A 23,142-nucleotide genomic window follows, 5' to 3' on the forward strand; every position below is an offset into this window, starting at 1 on the left:
GTGGTACCATGTGGTGTAAATTATAGATTTTAATATGTGGATGATATGATAGGCTGTAACACTGGTACACTGTGGTGTAAATTATGGACTTTAATATGTGGATGATATGACAGGCTGTAACAGTGGTACCCTGTGGTGTAAATTATAGATTTTAATATGTGGATGATATGACAGGCTGTAACAGTGGTACCCTGTGGTGTAAATTATAGATTTTAATATGTGGATGATATGACAGGCTGTAACAGTGGTACCCTGTGGTGTAAATTATAGATTTTAATATGTGGATGATATGACAGGCTGTAACAGTGGTACCCTGTGGTGTAAATTATAGATTTTAATATGTGGATGATATGACAGGCTGTAACAGTGGTACCCTGTGGTGTAAATTATTGATTTTAATATGTGGATGATATGACAGGCTGTAACAGTGGTACCCTGTGGTGTAAATTATAGATTTTAATATGTGGATGATATGACAGGCTGTAACAGTGGTACCCTGTGGTGTAAATTATAGATTTTAATATGTGGATGATATGACAGGCTGTATCAGTGGTACCCTGTGGTGTAAATTATGAATCTGATCATCAACTGCTGCAAAACAATGTTTCATGAAACATGAATGAAAAGTAGCTTTGATCTAGGTGCTTTGTATGTCAAAAAAAGAAGAAAACATTAACCTTTATACAATATTTTGTTATCTTCCTTGTAGTTCAAACATGTATACAACTGGACAGATTATTTTAAAAAATGACATACAATGAAACATCTTCTAACATAATTGTAACTAACAGTGTCATTCTAATATACTGCATTCATATTTCTAATCACCAAATACAAAAATCAGCAAATTCTGCTCCTTAATCTTTTGGGTCATAAATTTACGTACCTTTTGAATTTTGGCCTCCTTGATCTTTTGGGTCATAAATTTACGTACTTTTTGAATTTTGGCCTCCATGATCTTTTGGGTCATAAATTTACGTACTTTTTGAATTTTGGCCTCCTTGATCTTTTGGGTCATAAATTTAAGTACTTTTTGAATTTTGGCCTCCTTGATCTTTTGGGTCATAAATTTGCGTACTTTTTGAATTTTGGCCTCCTTAATCTTTCAGGTCATAAATTTACGTACTTTTTGAATTTTGGCCTCCTTGATCTTTTCCAATGCAATCCTGATTTTGTCTGCCTTGGACAAAGTTTTCTGTTCTTCCTGAAAAGAAAATCACCACAGATTAAATCAATTTTATCAAATGACCATAACATATTGAAACGTGTCTTGCTGCACATATCCATGCAAAGGACATGTGGATAACGGCTACATTGATAAAACTTCTTTACCCAATTCCACTCACACCAAAATTATGGTCATATGTGCATGAAGGTAGCAAGGCAGGTATAGGTGTATGTACAGTGTTTTAGGTACATACTGTTTCTAAGACAATGACCAATTTTTTAAATTATTTTTTACTGATTTTTCAGCAGGAAGTCTTGACCAATTGACTGTTACCAGTAATCAAAATCTGACTTTAATTTCTACAATTTGTGTGTAGATTTAATGTTGCATAAGCCAAAACCCACCAATGCTTGTTTACTTCTAAAGAAGTTAAAACTGGTACATAAACTTGCTTCGGATTCAATGAATCGCCATCTGTTAACCAGTGTAAGTGAGCTTTAAAAGAAAGGCATAGCATGTAAGCAAAATGTTGTTGCCCATACATAAGTGCATTGCAGTGTCCTTGCCAGAATAAAAGGCACAGAACAAGTTTAGATATATTTAAAATAGCAAATAAATCTACCAATCACAGTTACACACAAGTGAGTATAATTTTTTAAATGTTGCTGGTTGCAATGTTGTCTACAACAATGTATAATGTCATGGCCATAGACAGACAGGAGATTTTTAACTATGGTTATCCCTGATATACAGTATATTAATTGGGGTCTAAAATGATCAATATTCAATGGCTCTAAGTACTTGTTCTGTCAAACTTCTGATCTCATTATATGGTTATTGCAAAGAATACACTGGTTATAATTTATGGCTTATCCAATATTGTATCAATTTATATTTCCATGAAAATGTTAAACGTCAATTACAGTTGAACAGGTGTGTTTGTAACTCATGTAATTAAGCATTTAAATTAAGGAAAAACAGTGCTAAATTGTCAGGAAAATCATTTAGTAGCATAAATTACTCAGTAAATCAGACATGAAATATAATGATTTGAGAAAAACCATAAACACTGAAATAATATCCTGCATCCCTTTTTCACACAAGCAACCTTTTAGCAAGTTTTTTTCAACTCCAAAAAGATGGTCAGCTAATTTGATCAAACTTTGCATGTCTGATCTTTATTTCCCTTAATTAAAATTTGACCTTTCTGGGAGTTTCAACTGTATTTACTTTTCACTGAAACCTTTTCTGAAATATATATATATATATATATATATATATATATATATATATATATATATATATATATATATATATATATATATATATATATATATATATATATATATATATATTAAAACATTTCACTGAAAAAATTTCCTTGATCAATGCAAAGTTTTACTTAATAATTTTTAATTCTGGCAGATACAATTAGCTTTCTGGACAAAATCCAAGAAGGAATATAAGTTTAACTTGCTGAACACCTATCACCAATATCAATGGTTTATAAAATTTTGAGGCATCAAATAGGACTGCTTCCCCCAATCCATGAATTTTTAGAAACAACAAAAACCTGTAAAATTTCTCAAAACCATACAAATTTACAGCCACAAAAAAAGCAAATCCACTGTACTTATTTATTTTTGTGAACTTATGTACAAAATTCATCATTATGGCCAAGCCATGCTTGTAAATTTAAGTCAGTATATCAATGTCACACTTACATACATACATATATACATACATATATACATACATGCTTGTAAATTTAAGTCAGTATATCAATGTCACACTTACATACATACATACATACATACATACATACAAACATACATGCTTGTAAATTTAACAGTCAGTATATCAATGTCACACTTTCAATATGCTTCACTCCCATGACCAAAACTTTTATAAACAGGAACTACTGTGTACTAGTAACAATCTTTTGCTTAGTTACAGCATAGTGATTTTTCTGTTAAAGTGCCCCTGAACATACTGTACACACACACACACACACACACACACACACACACATACATACATACATACATGTATTTACTTATGCCTTTTTCAGTATTGGCCAGCAGGGTTCCCACGCAGAACAGAAAACAAGGGTTTGCCTGACATTTCCATGACATTTTCAAGACCAAATTTAATGTTACCATGACACTTTAATATCCAGTTCATGTGGGAAAGCAACTAACATCACTAACAATATCCACAGGGAGGGCCTGAGGACTGATTCTCCTCTTCAACCTTAAAGTTTAGCACCAGAATATAAATTACACAAATTTGATTAAAATCAATTTGTTCAAATGCAAACATTCCTTTAGGAATACATACATCCAAGTTGATTTACAAACATCTGGTATAAAATACTGACACAGCCATGGCTGACACAAAATTATCAAATTCTTTAACAATTTCAGGATTTAAAAAAAAATATTTACCCAATTTTTTTCACAGCCTAGAAAAGCCAATAGTTTTTTGTCCCAGGTTTTCATTGATTTTCCAGAATAATAGAAAACTTATACAATAAACTGACTGAGATTCAAGCACTGCATTATGATCCAACTTGAACCAAGAAGTTGATTAATTTTAATTTTGCTCTATTTACATTTCTGAAAACAGTATTAGCAACCAGTTCTGGTCTTAACTTTGGTATGGATCTACTGAGTCATTAGGTTGGTGGCATTTTTGTTTTTTTCATTATTCATTGCAGTTTGGTCCATGCCATTTATATTTTTAAGCTTATGTATATTTAATTTATAGTGTGTACCTAACTTTTGCCATGTTAGTGACTAAGGATTGTTAAGTTTTGCCTACCTGACTTTTGTCATGATTTAAGTGGTAAACAATATGTTTACTAAAATTTATGTTCAAGGCCTAACCTTGCTTAAGAATTATTTTGGAATCATTCAGAGGCATTCTGGAGCACATGATTAGTATATCAGGACATTAAAAACTGAATTCATTCAGAACATTCTATACTTTTGGACTTTTGATAGGACATTAAAAACATTCTATACTTTTGGACTTTTGATAGGACATTTAGGATTATTTAGATTTTAGTTCACAATGCTGCAAGAGTTTCTTAAAGTGTCACTTTGTAACTTAGAAAAATAAATTATTTGTTGATTTTACTAAACTTGCTGATTTCTCTTCTTTCTGTTATATAGTTTAAGACCTAGAGTCATAATAATAAATTCATTAAAATGAGAACAGATGGGGAAACTTGTACGTACAGAACCTATTTCAACACTCCAACTCTTTCTGGTTGAACCTAACTTGGTTCAGACTATTTCTGACAAGTACATGGGCCAGCAATGACTTCTAACTCAAGAATACTAGTGAAACTGTCAAGTCAACAATTTACTTTTTAATTTCTTTTCAGTCATTTGGGATACATTCAATATTAGAGGCAAGGCTACTCAAAAGCAGTTATTACCAGTGCTTTTCTTCGTTATTCAATTATTCTCACGTATTCCCTGTCCCACAAACCACTCCATCAACACCTTACTCCTGCCCTTGCAGGGTTTGTTTAAAATTCTAAACAAATTTTCCCTACATCGCTAACCAAACAATAAGGTATGAGACCTCCCTCAGTTTTCATGTTGCAGGAAGACTTGGGTGATGTGCATGCACAAACATGTATGTGCAGATAGGTTATTGAAAGGATCATTTAAGAAGATTAAGTTAATCCAGCTTTACAGCTACACATATAGGGGAGTTGAGATTCTCAAGGGAAAACTAGCTCTGATTGCATGTGTTCTGCCAGATTGCAAAATCAGAAATGGAAACTTATTATCCATAATTTTCCTCAAGCAGTTTCCTTACAAAATGGGGGGGGGGGGACTTTATGGTATATTTGTACAAGTATGCATCTCTGCAGCTGAATGAATCTACTGGTAACAGTGAAATGTGAACATTATGATCACTACCGTATATACTCACTCAAAAGTCAAGTCCAACTGCAAAATGAAGAAAAAAACCCCAGATCTGCCATCACATAATGCACTGGTAGATCTGGGTCAAATCAGTTTGTTAGAAGTAATCTGTAGAACAAAAACAACACACACCCTGATCTGTGCATTATGCGATGGCAGATCAGGGTCTATATTTTTGGCAGTTGGCCTCAACTTACATGTGAATATGTATTTCAAGCAATATGGCAGTCTACTTGTACCAAAAGCTTCCATGTGTGGATTACATGGTCAGAAAACTCAGAAACTGATGTACATGCTGTCAATATGAGAGGATGACATGGTCAAAACTGATGTGTATGCTGTCACTATGAGCGGATGATATGTTCAGAAAATTCACCAACTGATGTGCATGCAGTCAATATGAGTGGATTACATGGTCAGAAAACTCTGCAACTGATATACATGCTGTCAATATGAGTGGATGAAAAAGTCAGAAAACTCAGCAACTGATGTGTACGCTGTCAATATCAGGGGATGACATGGTCAGAAAACTCGGCAACTGATGTACATGCTGTCAATACGAGTGGATGACATGGTCAGAAAACTCAACAACTGATTTACATGCTGTCAATACAAGTGGATGACATGGTCAGAAAACTCAGCAACTGGTGTGTACACTGCCAATACAAGTGGATAACATGGTCAGAAAACTCAGCAACTGGTGTGTACGCTGTCAATATGAGTGGATGACATGGTCAGAAAACTCATCAACTGATGTACATGCTGTCAATATGAATGGATGACATGGTCAGAACTGATGCATATGCTGTCAATATGAGGGGATGACATGGTCAGAAAGCTCATCAACTGATGTACATGCTGTCAATATGAATGGATGACATGGTCAGAACTGATGCATATGCTGTCAATATGAGGGGATGACATGGTCAGAAAACTCAGCAACCGGCGTGTACGCTGCCAATACCAGTGGATGACATGGTCAGAAAACTCGTCAACTGATGTACATGCTGTCAATATGAATGGATGACATGGTCAGAACCGATGTGTATGCTGTCAATATGCGGGGATGACATGGCCTGAAAACTCGGCAACTGGTGTGTATGCTGCCAATACGAGTGGATGACATGTCAGAAAACTTGGCAACTTGTGTTTACGCTGTCAATACGAGTGGATGACATGGTCACAAAACTCAGCAACTGATGTGTATGCTGTCAATATAAGGGGATGATATGGAGAGAAAACTGAGCAACTGATGTCAATAAAGACAAATGAACATAGAGCTAAGCCTTCCTACAAGTGCAACTTTCTTTATTTCACTACACCTATAACATTTTTATTTAAAATTTAATTTAAATACTTGGCTGTAACTTCTAGATCATATATAAAAATGAACTCTAAAATACAACTACGACACTAAATACTTGATAGGTTCTTGTATTGTTTAAAATCTGAGTCAAAATGTGTCAGATTTTCAGGAAATTTATATACTGAAATAAAGTTTAGTATGTGATACATCGAATGTTAACTTCAAAGTGACTGGCACCTAAATATGAATATTTAAGAATATTTTTCTGTGAGGTTCTTGTCTTAAGTAGAACTGAAAACTGTGACTTGACACATTATTGATCAAATGCCCCAAAACTCAGACATCATTTTTCATGATCAGAAAAAGCCAGCTAGTGAGTGGAAGCCATAATACATCACATAGGGTAATTATCATCTTCCAAATTCTGAGGTCTTGAGACTTACTAAGGAGGAGTTGTAACCTACTAAGGAGGAGTTGTAACCTACTTTGTAAATACATACATGCATCAATTCTTCACCATTATCTTCCAAAAGATGCTGTGACAGGTATGTTATTATTTATGCATCTACCATACATACTCGCTTATAAGTCAGATTTAAATACAAACTGCTAGACCCAGATCTGGTGCCGCATAATGCACTGGCAAATATGGGTCTATGCAGTTTTTAGGACAAATCAATATAACAAACAACACAGAACCTGATCTAGTGGCATATTATGTTATGGAAGACTGGGGTCTATGTTTACAAATGAATGCAAGTTATAAGCAAGTATATGGTAATACAACAACATCAATGGGGAAAAAAATAGCCAATGTACAACAAAACAAGTGTAAAACACAATGACCGTGTAAACTGTATTAACACACAAGGAAAAATACAACTGACATGTTACACTAAGAAGAATCAATTAAACCTTTATCTTTCAATTTACTTTGTAAACATTTTGTTGTTAATATGGTGAAACTGACACTGGCACCTTTCAAAGGCATCTGAAATGGGGCAAATAATGCCCCACTAATTCTGCAATCAACATGGCAAATAAGTAGCATACCCCTAAAAATGAATTATTTGCCACTGTGTTGTGCAAAGTACCCCATTTAAGTACTGTCTGTGAGTAATGTACATTGACTTTCCAGATACAGATGCTCTCTCTAATTCATGGTGTACCATTTTCATGGATTTTATGGATGCCTTCAACCATGCAATGTCAAAAGTAAACAAATGGTGTAAGGTACTTGTACAAGCAGGGCTAAAGATAGTACAGTATTATAACTATAGTTTTTGCATAATTTCCCGTTTATTTGTACTGATTTCAATAGTGAAAATCTTGAATGTAAAGAAGAAAAAAAAGCACAGAACTTAGTCATTTCATTCATTGTTTTCTAATTTTTAACCAGACTATGACCAGGGTGGCCCTAACACAGTCCATGTCTGTGCACTTCATGCTTAACAGGCTTTCCATACTAACATGGCGCCATATTGTGTACACTATGGGCAACTCTATTTTCCTCAGACAACAGAGTGAATTAGTTCATCCTATTCAGTAACTGCTGGATAATTCCATAAATTACCGTAAGTTTGACAGTTGAGAGTTATAGCCCTTTGCATACATGTAGACAGAAATTACATCACTTGTTAAATCTACGTGAATGGTAAATTTGTAGTTGTCTGTTTTTTCCTTTGCTCCATTCGGCATTGCAGATATCGGAAGCAGATAATGTAGTATTTACCTTCAATGGCAATACATGAGTAGTTATGTATTCACCCCTTCACTGAAAACAGACTTCTTCAGGTACTGGAAATGACCAGTGAGCAAGGTCGTCTTTTACAATGAAAACTTCAGTTTGGTATGAAACGCACAAATGATAACAGTGTTAGGGCCCCCCTGGTCATAATCAGGTTTTAAATTATAAATCAATGAATGTTCAAAGTTCTGTGCAATTTTTAAATCTCATTTATGCTTTCCATTTTTCAAATTGGTGGGGGGGGAGAGAGTAAAAATGGGGAAGTATATTCAGACTATAATCAGGAGGGGATTCAATTTATGTACTCAGATTAACAGAATACTCTGATAAAATAACATCAAATATTTTCTTCTCTGATTTTCTTTGAAGGGAGGGCATATACCAATAGTTTAAGTATATGAAGGTCTTTCAATTAAAAGAATAATACAATGGTGTAAGTATATGATGGTCTTTCAATTAAAAGAATAATACAATGGTGTAAGTATATGATGGTCTTTCAATTAAAAGAATAATACAATGGTGTAAGTATATGATGGTCTTTCAATTAAAAGAATAATACAATGGTGTAAGTATATGATGGTCTTTCAATTAAAAGAATAATACAATGGTGTAAGTATATGATGGTCTTTCAATTAAAAGAATAATACAATGGTGTAAGTATATGAAGGTCTTTCAGTTAAAAGAATAATACAATGGTGTAAGTATATGATGGTCTTTCAATTAAAAGAATAATACAATGGTGTAAGTATATGAAGGTCTTTCAATTAAAAGAATAATACAATGGTGTAAGTATATGATGGTCTTTCAATTAAAAGAATAATACAATGGTGTAAGTATACGATGGTCTTTCAATTAAAAGAATAATACAATGGTGTAAGTATATGATGGTCTTTCAATTAATACAATCTATCTAATCAATCCAGGTGAACCATCAAAACAAATCTTTTCATAATCTCTAGATTTCTTGCCAATGTCTGCTAATTCTTGGGTCTTACCAATGTATCCTTCCTTTTTCTATTATTAGATCTACCATAATCCCATAATTTTTTATGCAGTCTTTTTCATCTCTGAGCAAACAGTTCTTCAAATAATATATATTCTGTGATGATGCATCCTAAAGATGAAACTGAAAATACCCCCAAATCTCTACCCTGGCATTTGAGTTCTCCCCTGACCTTTGCAGGACAACTACTGGCTCCTAAAGTTTCAAGTTTGCATTTTTATTTTGGATCTCCAATATCATGCTTTGAGCAACTGACCGTATACCCCCACATATGCTCACTTTCCATTACAAACAAAGGCATGTTTCCCCTTATTATTAAAATGTCATCCTGAACTAAAAGCTATGGTAACAAGCTGTGGATCTTTAGCACCATATATACCTGCACGTATGTTGAGCAAAACTGCACACAACATGAACCCTGATCTGCCATTGTATACTGTGCCAGTAGATGAGGGTCTGTGTTGTTTATTCTCCTGATTAATTTTAAGAAGCTAGAGAGACCCAGATCTGCTGGCACATCATGAAATGGTAGATCAAGGTTTATGTTGTTTACATTTTGGCTCCACATATATGCAAGATTTATGTAACTGATCCAAATCATATACAAGTATATATGTTACAGTGTTGTCATCCTTATCATCACTAGTTTTAACTTGTACCTGCCTACTCAAGGGAAATGCTCTTCTATATATATTCTGTATCAATGGTACCTATAGATGTATTCTTCAAAAAATAAATGTGGCCAATACCTATGTACAAAATGTTTTTGTTTGTTTTTTTTGTTTTCTGTCTTCATATATGTATATGTATTTCACTATGATAAATTTGCAGCCACTAATGTACTGACCTCAAGTACAAAGACCAGTGTGCTCCCTTACACGTCTTTTTTATATTTTTATACAATAAATCTTTCTGACATTTTAATTTTACATTAGTTTATGACCCAGCAAAATTATTTCAAGGCAAAATGTAAGGGTCTAGCTAATTAACTGAAGCAACTTTTATATAAGTATAATATATGTATAAGTGCTAGGCCACCTCCTCTAGACTCTGGTACCATGTCTACATAATCACAGGACACAAATGTTGACCCTCTCAGTGCAGCTAATACTGGAATGTATGTCTGTCCAAATGTATGTCTCTCTAGTTGGGGAAATGTGACACACACCTAGAAATTAGTGAGCTTCTAGTTCTGGCCCCTAGTGCCTGCACAATCAAAATATAATACCATCTAGACTCACTTCTAAGATGTGTCCAAATACAAACTACATCGACCCATATCTGTCATCGCATAATGTGCTGGCAGATCTGGATCTGTGCAGTTTGTTGGGTATAATCAGTGGAACAAACCAAACAAGGCCCTGATTTGCCTGCACATTAGGCAATGACAGATCAGGTCTATGTTATATGCAGCTAGAACTGATGTATACAAAAGCAGTCCATGTGTGTAAATTCTTTCAGTCACAGTGACCTTGATTTTTTCAGCTTTTGACCACAAAATATACATGCTTCTTCCTTACCCAATTTGAAGACATCCACAAAATTTGGTCAAGGGCTGTAAAGAAGAAGTAATGTTATTATGCAAAATCCCATCTTCTTATCAATCTGTAACCCTGACTTTTGACCTTTTGGCAGGCATGTAATAATGACCTTCATTACTCATTATTTTAAAATAGAAAACTTATTATTATGGTCTGTGCAAATGCATGTGACACGGACTTAATAATGAATAGATACAGTACTGTGCCCTTCCAACCACCCCACCCCTTGAAGACATGCAGACCAAAAAGTCTAGCTCACCCCCCCCAACCACAAGTATTTTATTTTAGAAAATGTGAAATACTGCCACAATTGCATGAAAATCTAGCAAGGTCACATTGATATATATTTACTTGGCTACTTTTATTTTACACCCAGATACTTAAAAAAAAAAAAACAACCTATATTCAGATTTGTGGGAGGTCCCACCCACGCAACCCAACCAAGTTTGGCAACAAAAGCTCCAACTTTAAATCAAATGGAAGGCCCTGTTGTTGTGGGGTTTAATGCCATTTTTCAGCACAAGATAGGCTATACATGGTGCCAGTATTAATGGTGGAGAAAGAACCCGAGAAAAACCCCAGAAAGAACCACTGACACACAAGAAGCTACTGGCTAGCTTTCACACATACCCACATAGGCCAAACCCGAGACTCAAACATACACAGAGATGAGATGGCAATGATCTGTAGCGGTGAGCGCTTTTGACTGGAAGGCCCTGGTAGGTATATATATATATATATATATATATATATATATATATATATATATATATATATATATACACACACACACACACACACACACACACTCACAGATACATATACACACAAACATTCTATCTCCCTGAAAATATGTGTAAAAGAAAAGAAAATTGTGGTATTGGCCTGAAAATCTAATAAGGTCATCTACATATGAATAAAAATATGTTTATCATAATTTATTTCTTTTCCTCAAGTGGTTTTCACTTATAATGTTAAGGATGCTTTATTTTTTTAAAGTCCCAATAATGAAGACAATTTGTAACAGTAAAAAAGGGTTATAGAAAATGTCTGAAATGGCCTGAAATTCAAATCTGGTCATATAAAGATGTTGTGCAAATTTCAATTGTCTACATTTAGTAGTTTTTGTGTATTTCTGGCAACAAACTGTTTAGGACACACTGGACGAAATCAAGATGCCACCATTTCAAACTGTGTGAGCATAAAAGCAAACAAAAACAAGAGTTGCTTGAAGAGTCTGATGCTCTGTTGCCAAGAAGAACTTCCAGGAATTTAAGATATGACCAGTTCTTCCTCTTGTATCTTGAGTGTTGAAATTGTATCTTGTATCTTGAGTGTTGAAATTGTATCTTGTATCTTGAGTGTTGAAATTGTATCTTGTATCTTGAGTGTTGAAACCATTTCTGACATTCTTCAGCAGCAACACAATTTTCTAATTAGCTGCTGTATGATTGGCACCATTTTTATTTAGGACCAACAAGACATCATAAAAATCTTCTAGTAGAAAACCCTTTCAGATATGACTTTCTGCTTCAAGAAGTTAAAAAAACACAATTTTCAAGATAGCAGTCATGGTGGCCATATTGGATATCCAATTTGCAGCATTTCTTTTAGAACAAACTAGACATTATAAAAAGTCTTTGGTAAAAGTACTATATCCATATGACCAGCCATCTAGGAGGTGTAACTGTAACAAGATTTTCAAGATGGATATTGTAGCGGTCATTTTGGAAATCAGATCTGCATCATTTTCATTCAAAACCAACCAGATATTATATGATATCTTTCAAAGAAAACCCCATTCTGATGTGACAATTCATTCAGAAGTAATGACAGCAAGGTTTTCAAGGTGGCCACTGTGGTAGCCATCCTAGATGTCTGAGCAGCACCATTTTCATTTAGGACCAAGTAGACATCATAAGAAGTCATTTAGTAAAAATTCTATGTTGATACAACCATCCATTCAGTTGCAGTAGGTATAACATGATTTTCAAGATGGATGCCATGGTGGATGTATTGAATGAGCAAGTGACACCCTTTTCATTTATGACCAACTAGACATCATGAAGTCTCTTCACTTTTAGGATGGCCTAAAGTGTCAGCACCAACTTTATTTATCACCAACCAGACATCATAAGAAGTCTTTCAGTAAATAAAAGCCCATGCTGATATGACCATCCATTCAGGAAGAGTGGCATTAACAAGATTTTCATGATGGCTTCTGTGGTGGCCATACTGGATGTGCAAGGGGCATCCATTTAGGACCAACAAGGCCATGGGATAAATAAGTGTATATCATGTGACAATCCTCCAAGTAGCTAGGAGGAGTAGCAATAACAAATTTATACTAACAGACTGATGGCCTGGTCTTCTGGTCCACCATGAGTAGAGCTAAAAAGACACACATACTGAATAAACATCAACATTTATGGACCTACTTTTGTGCTGACATTCAACTGAGGAATTTTTCTTGAAAACAAAGATTTGGTGCATTTAGGTTTGATCTAAGTAATAACAAGTTTTGACTGGGTTTTAATTTTGTGGAATCGTAAAATCCATGAAACAAAATAAATCTGTAAATAAATTCTCTGATTCGTCTGTATTATCACAAGGGCTGAATACATATGGCAGTTGTATTATCACAAGGGCTGAATACATATGGCAGTTGTATTATCACAAGGGCTGAATACATATGGCAGTTGTATTATCACAAGGGCTGAATACATATGGCAGTTGTATTATCACAAGGGTTGAATATATATGGCAGTTGTATTATCACAAGGGTTGAATACATATGGCAGTTGTATTATCACAAGGGTTGAATACATATGGCAGTTGTATTATCACAAGGGCTGAATATATATGGCAGCCAAATATTCTCAACAGCAGCCAACGTAATGGAGGCTATATTGCAATAAGGATGTGAAATTACCAGATTAAAAAAAAAATCATAACTTTGTCATATCATAAAAAACCCACTAAAGGACAAAGTATGAGCCATGGTAGCACAGCTGGTATTGTATCCAACTCATAATCCAAGATTCACATTTTTGATTACTTGCACAGGCCAAGCTAGTGTGTTCCTGGAAAAGACATTTTGCTCTATTTACTAAGCATGATGTGTATACAGTAAGGAATTCAAAGTGCTGTGAAAACAAACAAAACAAAACCTAAAAGGCATAGGCGATTCCATGACCAAGCAATGAGATCTCTGGCTGGTTGTATTATCTTTTGATATAAAAAGGCAAAAATAGAAGGATGGATAGGCACTAAAACATCCAGATGTGAACCCTTAGGCACAAGTACAACTTGACATTTTCCCAGGTTTTAATATAGTTTAAACGAATGATTACAAGATGGATGTAGGCCAAATTTGTTTACACACAGTATAAATCCAGACTTACATATGAACCAAAATTATATTTATACATTCTTCTCTCTGTCTGTCTGTCTCTCTATATATATTGATACTGGAACCATATGTATCTCCTAAGTAAAAACACAATGTGTGCCAGGAAATATAGAGAAGGCCAATTTCACTCTCCTGCATGAGGCAACTACTAACAGATGCAGGATCTGCAGTGGCTCATTGGTAATGCGCTGGACTAGTGGCTGAATGGCTCCATCAAATCCAGCCAATGGATCAGCCTTGGTTGACTACTGTGGTGTGTTCTTGGGCATGGTACATCATTCCAATGGCCTCTGCACTACATAACCTACTTTGTGCTGCTATGCAAAGAAACACCAAACCAAAACTTTTAATTAGAATAAAATAAAGCTGGTGATTTAACTTCTTGAAAGACTTCTGCCAAGAGATCTTACAATACATAAACTAAACTAGAAATAAACATGAGCTGTTCTGGCAATGAAAAACATATACAGGACTAAAATACATCAATATACAATTTGTTGTTAGAGTTAACATGTTACAGTGTGTTAAATTTGTTGTTAGAGCTAACATGGTATAATGTATTTAATTTTTTGTTAGAGTTGACATGGTACAATGTGTTAAATTGGTTGACAGTTAACATCATGCTAAATTTGTTTTAAGTGTTAATGTTCTTTAATCTTGAAAGAACCAAATTGAGCAGTCAAGGAAGTTCAGGATCATTACAGCCTAGAATTTTCTTTGAAAACCAAAAGAAAGTAGACCAAGAAATTGACTAGTACTGCTGAATCTTCACGGGTCCTTGGACAACTGAAATTATACTGGCCATCAGTCTACTGAATAGTAATCACTAGTACAATTAGAAATATGCCAGCATCAGGCTAAAATACTGCTGAAATTATAACAACTAATCCAACTGGAAATTTACCTGCATTAAAAAAAGAGACAGCTGATACCATAATAAGCACTAGTCCAATTAGATACTATAACAAGCACTAGTCCAATTAGATACTATAATAAACACTAGTCTAATTAGATACTATAATAAGCACTAGTCCAATTAGATAATATAATAAGCACTAGTCCAATTAGAAACTATAATAAGCACTAGTCCAATTAGATACTATAATAAGCACTAGTCCAGTTAGAAATTTACCTGGTTCAGACTAGCAGCCTACTCCTGATTTTCAAGCCATCCATTATTTCAAAGGTCATCTACACATCATGTGACTTCCCTGGTAATCTTTAAAGTGATGTATACAAAACTATAAAAACCTGTGCACCAAGACTGAAATGGACTTTTCTCCCGCCTCAGAAGGCAAAATCTGACTTTGTTCCTACATGTGATCACCTTTCCTTTGTGAGTTTAAAAACCAAAAGCATCAAGGATATTAAACAACACACAAAACTTGGTTAGTTATTCATTAATTTACAATTTCTAACCTGATCATTGCCAGGGGAACCTTAACGTTATTAACTTCTTTTGCTTGCATTTCAAACTAAATGGCCATATTCAGTGTAGCATCCAATATTTGCAATGTCTAGTTTAAAAATTTCTCACAAAAATCAAACAAAATAAAATGGGCAAGTGGTATAACTCTATGTTAATGGGTTTAAAGGGATGTAACTCCCAAAATTATGGAATATACATAATTATTCAGAGCTTCTTAACGATGATAAACTACATAACTCCAGTCATCTGAAAAATAGACTTAACCATGTAAAAATAGACTTGTCCATACAAAAATGGATGCTGAGTTAGTAAAGAAACTCTTATTTGGTTTGAAATGCAAACATCAACTCCAATTTGGTTTGAAATGCAAGCATCATGAGTATTTAAGGAAACTCCTATTTGGTTTGAAATGCAAGCACTGAGTGTTTAAAGAAACTCCTATTTGGTTGACATGCAAGCATCATGAGTGTTTAAAGAAACTCCTATTTGGTTTGAAATGCAAGCATCATGAGTGTTTAAAGAAACTCCTATTTGGTTTGAAATGCAAGCATCATGAGTGTTTAAAGAAACTCCTATTTGGTTTGAAATGCAAGCATCATGAGTGTTTAAAGAAACTCCTATTTGGTTTGAAATGCAAGCATGAGTGTTTAAAGAAACTCCTATTTGGTTTGAAATGCAAGCATCATGAGTGTTTAAAGAAACTCCTATTTGGTTTGAAATGCAATTATGAGTGTTTAAAGAAACTCCTATTTGGTTTGAAATGCAAGCATCATGAGTGTTTAAAGAAACTCCTATTTGGTCTGAAATGCAAGCACTGAGTGTTTAAAGAAACTCCTATTTGGTTTGAAATGCAAGCATCGTGAGTGTTTAAAGAAACTCCTATTTGGTCTGAAATGCAAGCACTGAGTGTTTAAAGAAACTCCTATTTGGTTTGAAATGCAAGCATCATGAGTGTTTAAAGAAACTCCTATTTGGTCTGAAATGCAAGCACTGAGTGTTTAAAGAAACTCCTATTTGGTTTGAAATGCAAGCATCGTGAGTGTTTAAAGAAACTCCTATTTGGTCTGAAATGCAAGCACTGAGTGTTTAAAGAAACTCCTATTTGGTTTGAAATGCAAGCATCATGAGTGTTTAAAGAAACTCCTATTTGGTCTGAAATGCAAGCACTGAGTGTTTAAAGAAACTCCTATTTGGTTTGAAATGCAAGCATCGTGAGTGTTTAAAGAAACTCCTATTTGGTTTGAAATGCAAGCATCCTGAGTGTTTAAAGAAACTCCTATTTGGTCTGAAATGCAAGCACTGAGTGTGTAAAGAAACTCCTATTTGGTCTGAAATGCAAGCACTGAGTGTTTAAAGAAACTCCTATTTGGTTTGAAATGCAAGCATCATGAGTGTTTAAAGAAACTCCTATTTGGTTTGAAATGCAAGCATCGTGAGTGTTTAAAGAAATTCCTATTTGGTTTGAAATGCAAGCATGAGTGTTTAAAGAAACTCCTATTTGGTTTGAAATGCAAGCACTGAGTGTTTAAAGAAACTCCTATTTGGTTTGAAATGCAAGCATCATGAGTGTATAAAGAAACTCCTATTTGGTTTGAAATGCAAGCATCCTGAGTGTTTAAAGAAACTCCTATTTGGTTTGAAATGCAAGCATCCTGAGTGTATAAAGAAACTCCTATTTGGTTTGAAATGCAAGCACTGAGTGTTTAAAGAAACTCCTATTTGGTTTGAAATACAAGCATCATGAGTGTTTAAAGAAATTCCTATTTGGTTTGAAATGCAAGCATCATGAGTGTTTAAAGAAACTCCTATTTGGTTTGAAATGCAAGCATCATGAATGTTTAAAGAAACTCCTATTTGGTTTGAAATGCAAGCATCCTGAGTGTTTAAAGAAACTCCTATTTGGTTTGAAATGCAAGCACTGAGTGTTTAAAGAAACTCCTATTTGGTTTGAAATGCAAGCATCCTGAGTGTTTAAAGAAACTCCTATTTGGTTTGAAATGCAAGCACTGAGTGTTTAAAGAAACTCCTATTTGGTTTGAAATGCAAGCACTGAGTGTTTAAAGAAACTCCTATTTGGTTTGAAATGCAAGCATCATGAGTGTTTAAAGAAACTCCTATTTGGTTTGAAATGCAAGCATCATGAGTGTTTAAAGAAACTCCTATTTGGTTTGAAATGCAAGCACTGAGTGTTTAAAGAAACTCCTATTTGGTTGAAATGCAAGCACTGAGTGTTTAAAGAAACTCCTATTTGGTTTGAAATGCAAGCATCGTGAGTGTTTAAAGAAACTCCTATTTGGTTTGAAATGCAAGCATCCTGAGTGTTTAAAGAAACTCCTATTTGGTCTGAAATGCAAGCACTGAGTGTGTAAAGAAACTCCTATTTGGTCTGAAATGCAAGCACTGAGTGTTTAAAGAAACTCCTATTTGGTTTGAAATGCAAGCATCATGAGTGTTTAAAGAAACTCCTATTTGGTTTGAAATGCAAGCATCGTGAGTGTTTAAAGAAATTCCTATTTGGTTTGAAATGCAAGCATGAGTGTTTAAAGAAACTCCTATTTGGTTTGAAATGCAAGCACTGAGTGTTTAAAGAAACTCCTATTTGGTTTGAAATGCAAGCATCATGAGTGTATAAAGAAACTCCTATTTGGTTTGAAATGCAAGCATCCTGAGTGTATAAAGAAACTCCTATTTGGTTTGAAATGCAAGCATCCTGAGTGTTTAAAGAAACTCCTATTTGGTTTGAAATGCAAGCACTGAGTGTTTAAAGAAACTCCTATTTGGTTTGAAATACAAGCATCATGAGTGTATAAAGAAATTCCTATTTGGTTTGAAATGCAAGCATCATGAGTGTATAAAGAAACTCCTATTTGGTTTGAAATGCAAGCATCATGAATGTTTAAAGAAACTCCTATTTGGTTTGAAATGCAAGCATCCTGAGTGTTTAAAGAAACTCCTATTTGGTTTGAAATGCAAGCACTGAGTGTTTAAAGAAACTCCTATTTGGTTTGAAATGCAAGCATCCTGAGTGTTTAAAGAAACTCCTATTTGGTTTGAAATGCAAGCACTGAGTGTTTAAAGAAACTCCTATTTGGTTTGAAATGCAAGCACTGAGTGTTTAAAGAAACTCCTATTTGGTTTGAAATGCAAGCATCATGAGTGTTTAAAGAAACTCCTATTTGGTTTGAAATGCAAGCATCATGAGTGTTTAAAGAAACTCCTATTTGGTTTGAAATGCAAGCACTGAGTGTTTAAAGAAACTCCTATTTGGTTGAAATGCAAGCACTGAGTGTTTAAAGAAACTCCTATTTGGTTTGAAATGCAAGCATCGTGAGTGTTTAAAGAAATTCCTATTTGGTTTGAAATGCAAGCATCATGAATGTTTAAAGAAATTCCTATTTGGTTTGAAATGCAAGCATCATGAGTATTTAAAGAAATTCCTATTTGGTTTGAAATGCAAGCATCATGAATGTTTAAAGAAACTCCTATTTGGTTTGAAATGCAAGCATCATGAGTGTTTAAAGAAACTCCTATTTGGTTTGAAATGCAAGCATCGTGAGTGTTTAAAGAAACTCCTATTTGGTTTGAAATACAAGCATCCTGAGTGTTTAAAGAAACTCCTATTTGGTTTGAAATGCAAGCATCCTGAGTGTATAAAGAAACTCCTATTTGGTTTGAAATGCAAGCATCCTGAGTGTTTAAAGAAACTCCTATTTGGTTTGAAATGCAAGCATCCCGAGTGTTTAAAGAAATTCCTATTTGGTTTGAAATGCAAGCATCCCGAGTGTTTAAAGAAACTCCTATTTGGTTTGAAATGCAAGCATCATGAGTGTATAAAGAAACTCCTATTTGGTTTGAAATGCAAGCATCCTGAGCGTTTAAAGAAACTCCTATTTGGTTTGAAATGCAAGCATCATGAGTGTATAAAGAAACTCCTATTTGGTTTGAAATGCAAGCATCATGAGTGTTTAAAGAAACTCCTATTTGGTTTGAAATGCAAGCATCATGAATGTTTAAAGAAATTCCTATTTGGTTTGAAATGCAAGCATCATGAGTGTTTAAAGAAACTCCTATTTGGTTTGAAATGCAAGCATCATGAGTGTTTAAAGAAACTCCTATTTGGTTTGAAATGCAAGCATCATGAATGTTTAAAGAAACTCCTATTTGGTTTGAAATGCAAGCATCATGAGTGTATAAAGAAACTCCTATTTGGTTTGAAATGCAAGCATCGTGAGTGTTTAAAGAAACTCCTATTTGGTCTGAAATGCAAGCATCGTGAGTGTTTAAAGAAACTCCTATTTGGTCTGAAATGCAAGCATCGTGAGTGTTTAAAGAAACTCCTATTTGGTCTGAAATGCAAGCATCATGAATGTTTAAAGAAACTCCTATTTGGTCTGAAATGCAAGCATCATGAGTGTATAAAGAAACTCCTATTTGGTTTGAAATGCAAGCATCATGAGTATTTAAAGAAATTCCTATTTGGTTTGAAATGCAAGCATCATGAGTGTTTAAAGAAACTCCTATTTGGTTTGAAATGCAAGCATCATGAGTGTATAAAGAAATTCCTATTTGGTTTGAAATGCAAGCATCATGAGTGTTTAAAGAAACTCCTATTTGGTTTGAAATGCAAGCATCATGAATGTTTAAAGAAACTCCAATTTGGTTTGAAATGCAAGCATCGTGAGTGTTTAAAGAAACTCCTATTTGGTTTGAAATGCAAGCATCATGAATGTTTAAAGAAATTCCTATTTGGTTTGAAATGCAAGCATCATGAGTGTTTAAAGAAACTCCTATTTGGTTTGAAATGCAAGCATCATGAGGGTTTGAAGAAACTCCTATTTGGTTTGAAATGCAAGCATCATGAATGTTTAAAGAAACTCCTATTTGGTTTGAAATGCAAGCATCATGAGTATTTAAAGAAACTCCAATTTGGTTTGAAATGCAAGCATCGTGAGTGTTTAAAGAAACTCCTATTTGGTTTGAAATGCAAGCATCATGAATGTTTAAAGAAACTCCAATTTGGTTTGAAATGCAAGCATCGTGAGTGTTTAAAGAAACTCCTATTTGGTTTGAAATGCAAGCATCATGAGTGTTTAAAGAAACTCCTATTTGGTTTGAAATGCAAGCATCATGAGTGTTTAAAGAAACTCCTATTTGGTTTGAAATGCAAGCATCATGAGTGTTTAAAGAAACTCCTATTTGGTTTGAAATGCAAGCATCATGAGTGTTTAAAGAAACACCAATTTGGTCTGAAATGCAAGCACTGAGTGTTTAAAGAAACTCCTATTTGGTTTGAAATGCAAGCATCATGAGTATTTAAAGAAACTCCTATTTGGTTTGAAATGCAAGCATCCTGAGTGTTTAAAGAAACTCCAATTTGGTCTGAAATGCAAGCATCATGAGTATTTAAAGAAACTCCTATTTGGTTTGAAATGCAAGCATCATGAATGTTTAAAGAAACTCCTATTTGGTTTGAAATGCAAGCATCCTGAGTGTTTAAAGAAACTCCTATTTGGTTTGAAATGCAAGCACTGAGTGTTTAAAGAAACTCCTATTTGGTTTGAAATGCAAGCATCCTGAGTGTTTAAAGAAACTCCTATTTGGTTTGAAATGCAAGCACTGAGTGTTTAAAGAAACTCCTATTTGGTTTGAAATGCAAGCACTGAGTGTTTAAAGAAACTCCTATTTGGTTTGAAATGCAAGCATCATGAGTGTTTAAAGAAACTCCTATTTGGTTTGAAATGCAAGCATCATGAGTGTTTAAAGAAACTCCTATTTGGTTTGAAATGCAAGCACTGAGTGTTTAAAGAAACTCCTATTTGGTTGAAATGCAAGCACTGAGTGTTTAAAGAAACTCCTATTTGGTTTGAAATGCAAGCATCGTGAGTGTTTAAAGAAACTCCTATTTGGTTTGAAATGCAAGCATCCTGAGTGTTTAAAGAAACTCCTATTTGGTCTGAAATGCAAGCACTGAGTGTGTAAAGAAACTCCTATTTGGTCTGAAATGCAAGCACTGAGTGTTTAAAGAAACTCCTATTTGGTTTGAAATGCAAGCATCATGAGTGTTTAAAGAAACTCCTATTTGGTTTGAAATGCAAGCATCGTGAGTGTTTAAAGAAATTCCTATTTGGTTTGAAATGCAAGCATGAGTATTTAAAGAAACTCCTATTTGGTTTGAAATGCAAGCACTGAGTGTTTAAAGAAACTCCTATTTGGTTTGAAATGCAAGCATCATGAGTATTTAAAGAAACTCCTATTTGGTTTGAAATGCAAGCATCCTGAGTGTATAAAGAAACTCCTATTTGGTTTGAAATGCAAGCATCCTGAGTGTTTAAAGAAACTCCTATTTGGTTTGAAATGCAAGCACTGAGTGTTTAAAGAAACTCCTATTTGGTTTGAAATACAAGCATCATGAGTGTATAAAGAAACTCCTATTTGGTTTGAAATGCAAGCATCATGAGTGTATAAAGAAACTCCTATTTGGTTTGAAATGCAAGCATCATGAATGTTTAAAGAAACTCCTATTTGGTTTGAAATGCAAGCATCCTGAGTGTTTAAAGAAACTCCTATTTGGTTTGAAATGCAAGCACTGAGTGTTTAAAGAAACTCCTATTTGGTTTGAAATGCAAGCATCCTGAGTGTTTAAAGAAACTCCTATTTGGTTTGAAATGCAAGCACTGAGTGTTTAAAGAAACTCCTATTTGGTTTGAAATGCAAGCACTGAGTGTTTAAAGAAACTCCTATTTGGTTTGAAATGCAAGCATCATGAGTGTTTAAAGAAACTCCTATTTGGTTTGAAATGCAAGCATCATGAGTGTTTAAAGAAACTCCTATTTGGTTTGAAATGCAAGCACTGAGTGTTTAAAGAAACTCCTATTTGGTTGAAATGCAAGCACTGAGTGTTTAAAGAAACTCCTATTTGGTTTGAAATGCAAGCATCGTGAGTGTTTAAAGAAATTCCTATTTGGTTTGAAATGCAAGCATCATGAATGTTTAAAGAAATTCCTATTTGGTTTGAAATGCAAGCATCATGAGTAATTAAAGAAATTCCTATTTGGTTTGAAATGCAAGCATCATGAATGTTTAAAGAAACTCCTATTTGGTTTGAAATGCAAGCATCATGAGTGTTTAAAGAAACTCCTATTTGGTTTGAAATGCAAGCATCGTGAGTGTTTAAAGAAACTCCTATTTGGTTTGAAATACAAGCATCCTGAGTGTTTAAAGAAACTCCTATTTGGTTTGAAATGCAAGCATCATGAGTGTATAAAGAAACTCCTATTTGGTTTGAAATGCAAGCATCCTGAGTGTTTAAAGAAACTCCTATTTGGTTTGAAATGCAAGCATCCTGAGTGTTTAAAGAAATTCCTATTTGGTTTGAAATGCAAGCATCCTGAGTGTTTAAAGAAACTCCTATTTGGTTTGAAATGCAAGCATCATGAGTGTATAAAGAAACTCCTATTTGGTTTGAAATGCAAGCATCCTGAGCGTTTAAAGAAACTCCTATTTGGTTTGAAATGCAAGCATCATGAGTGTATAAAGAAATTCCTATTTGGTTTGAAATGCAAGCATCATGAGTGTTTAAAGAAACTCCTATT

At 34.3% G+C, this 23,142-nt stretch overlaps 1 protein-coding gene across 4 annotated transcripts in view; it reads right to left on the bottom strand.

The window, feature by feature from the left end:
• The window catches only part of LOC149776139 (uncharacterized), a 332,110-nt gene that overhangs the window by 60,590 nt on the left and 248,378 nt on the right, over positions 1 to 23,142 (bottom strand). For all 4 annotated transcript variants that reach the window (XM_089942420.1, XM_089942418.1, XM_089942419.1 and 1 more), the window contains one exon: positions 1,127 to 1,204. In XM_089942420.1, coding sequence (XP_089798546.1) covers positions 1,127 to 1,204 — 78 coding nt within the window. The remainder of the gene's footprint in view (positions 1 to 1,126; positions 1,205 to 23,142) is intronic.

Source organism: Sinohyriopsis cumingii, chromosome 18 (genome assembly GCF_028554795.1).
Source record: "Sinohyriopsis cumingii isolate HCF-2022 chromosome 18, ASM2855479v2, whole genome shotgun sequence".
Taxonomy (NCBI): domain Eukaryota; kingdom Metazoa; phylum Mollusca; class Bivalvia; order Unionida; family Unionidae; genus Sinohyriopsis; species Sinohyriopsis cumingii.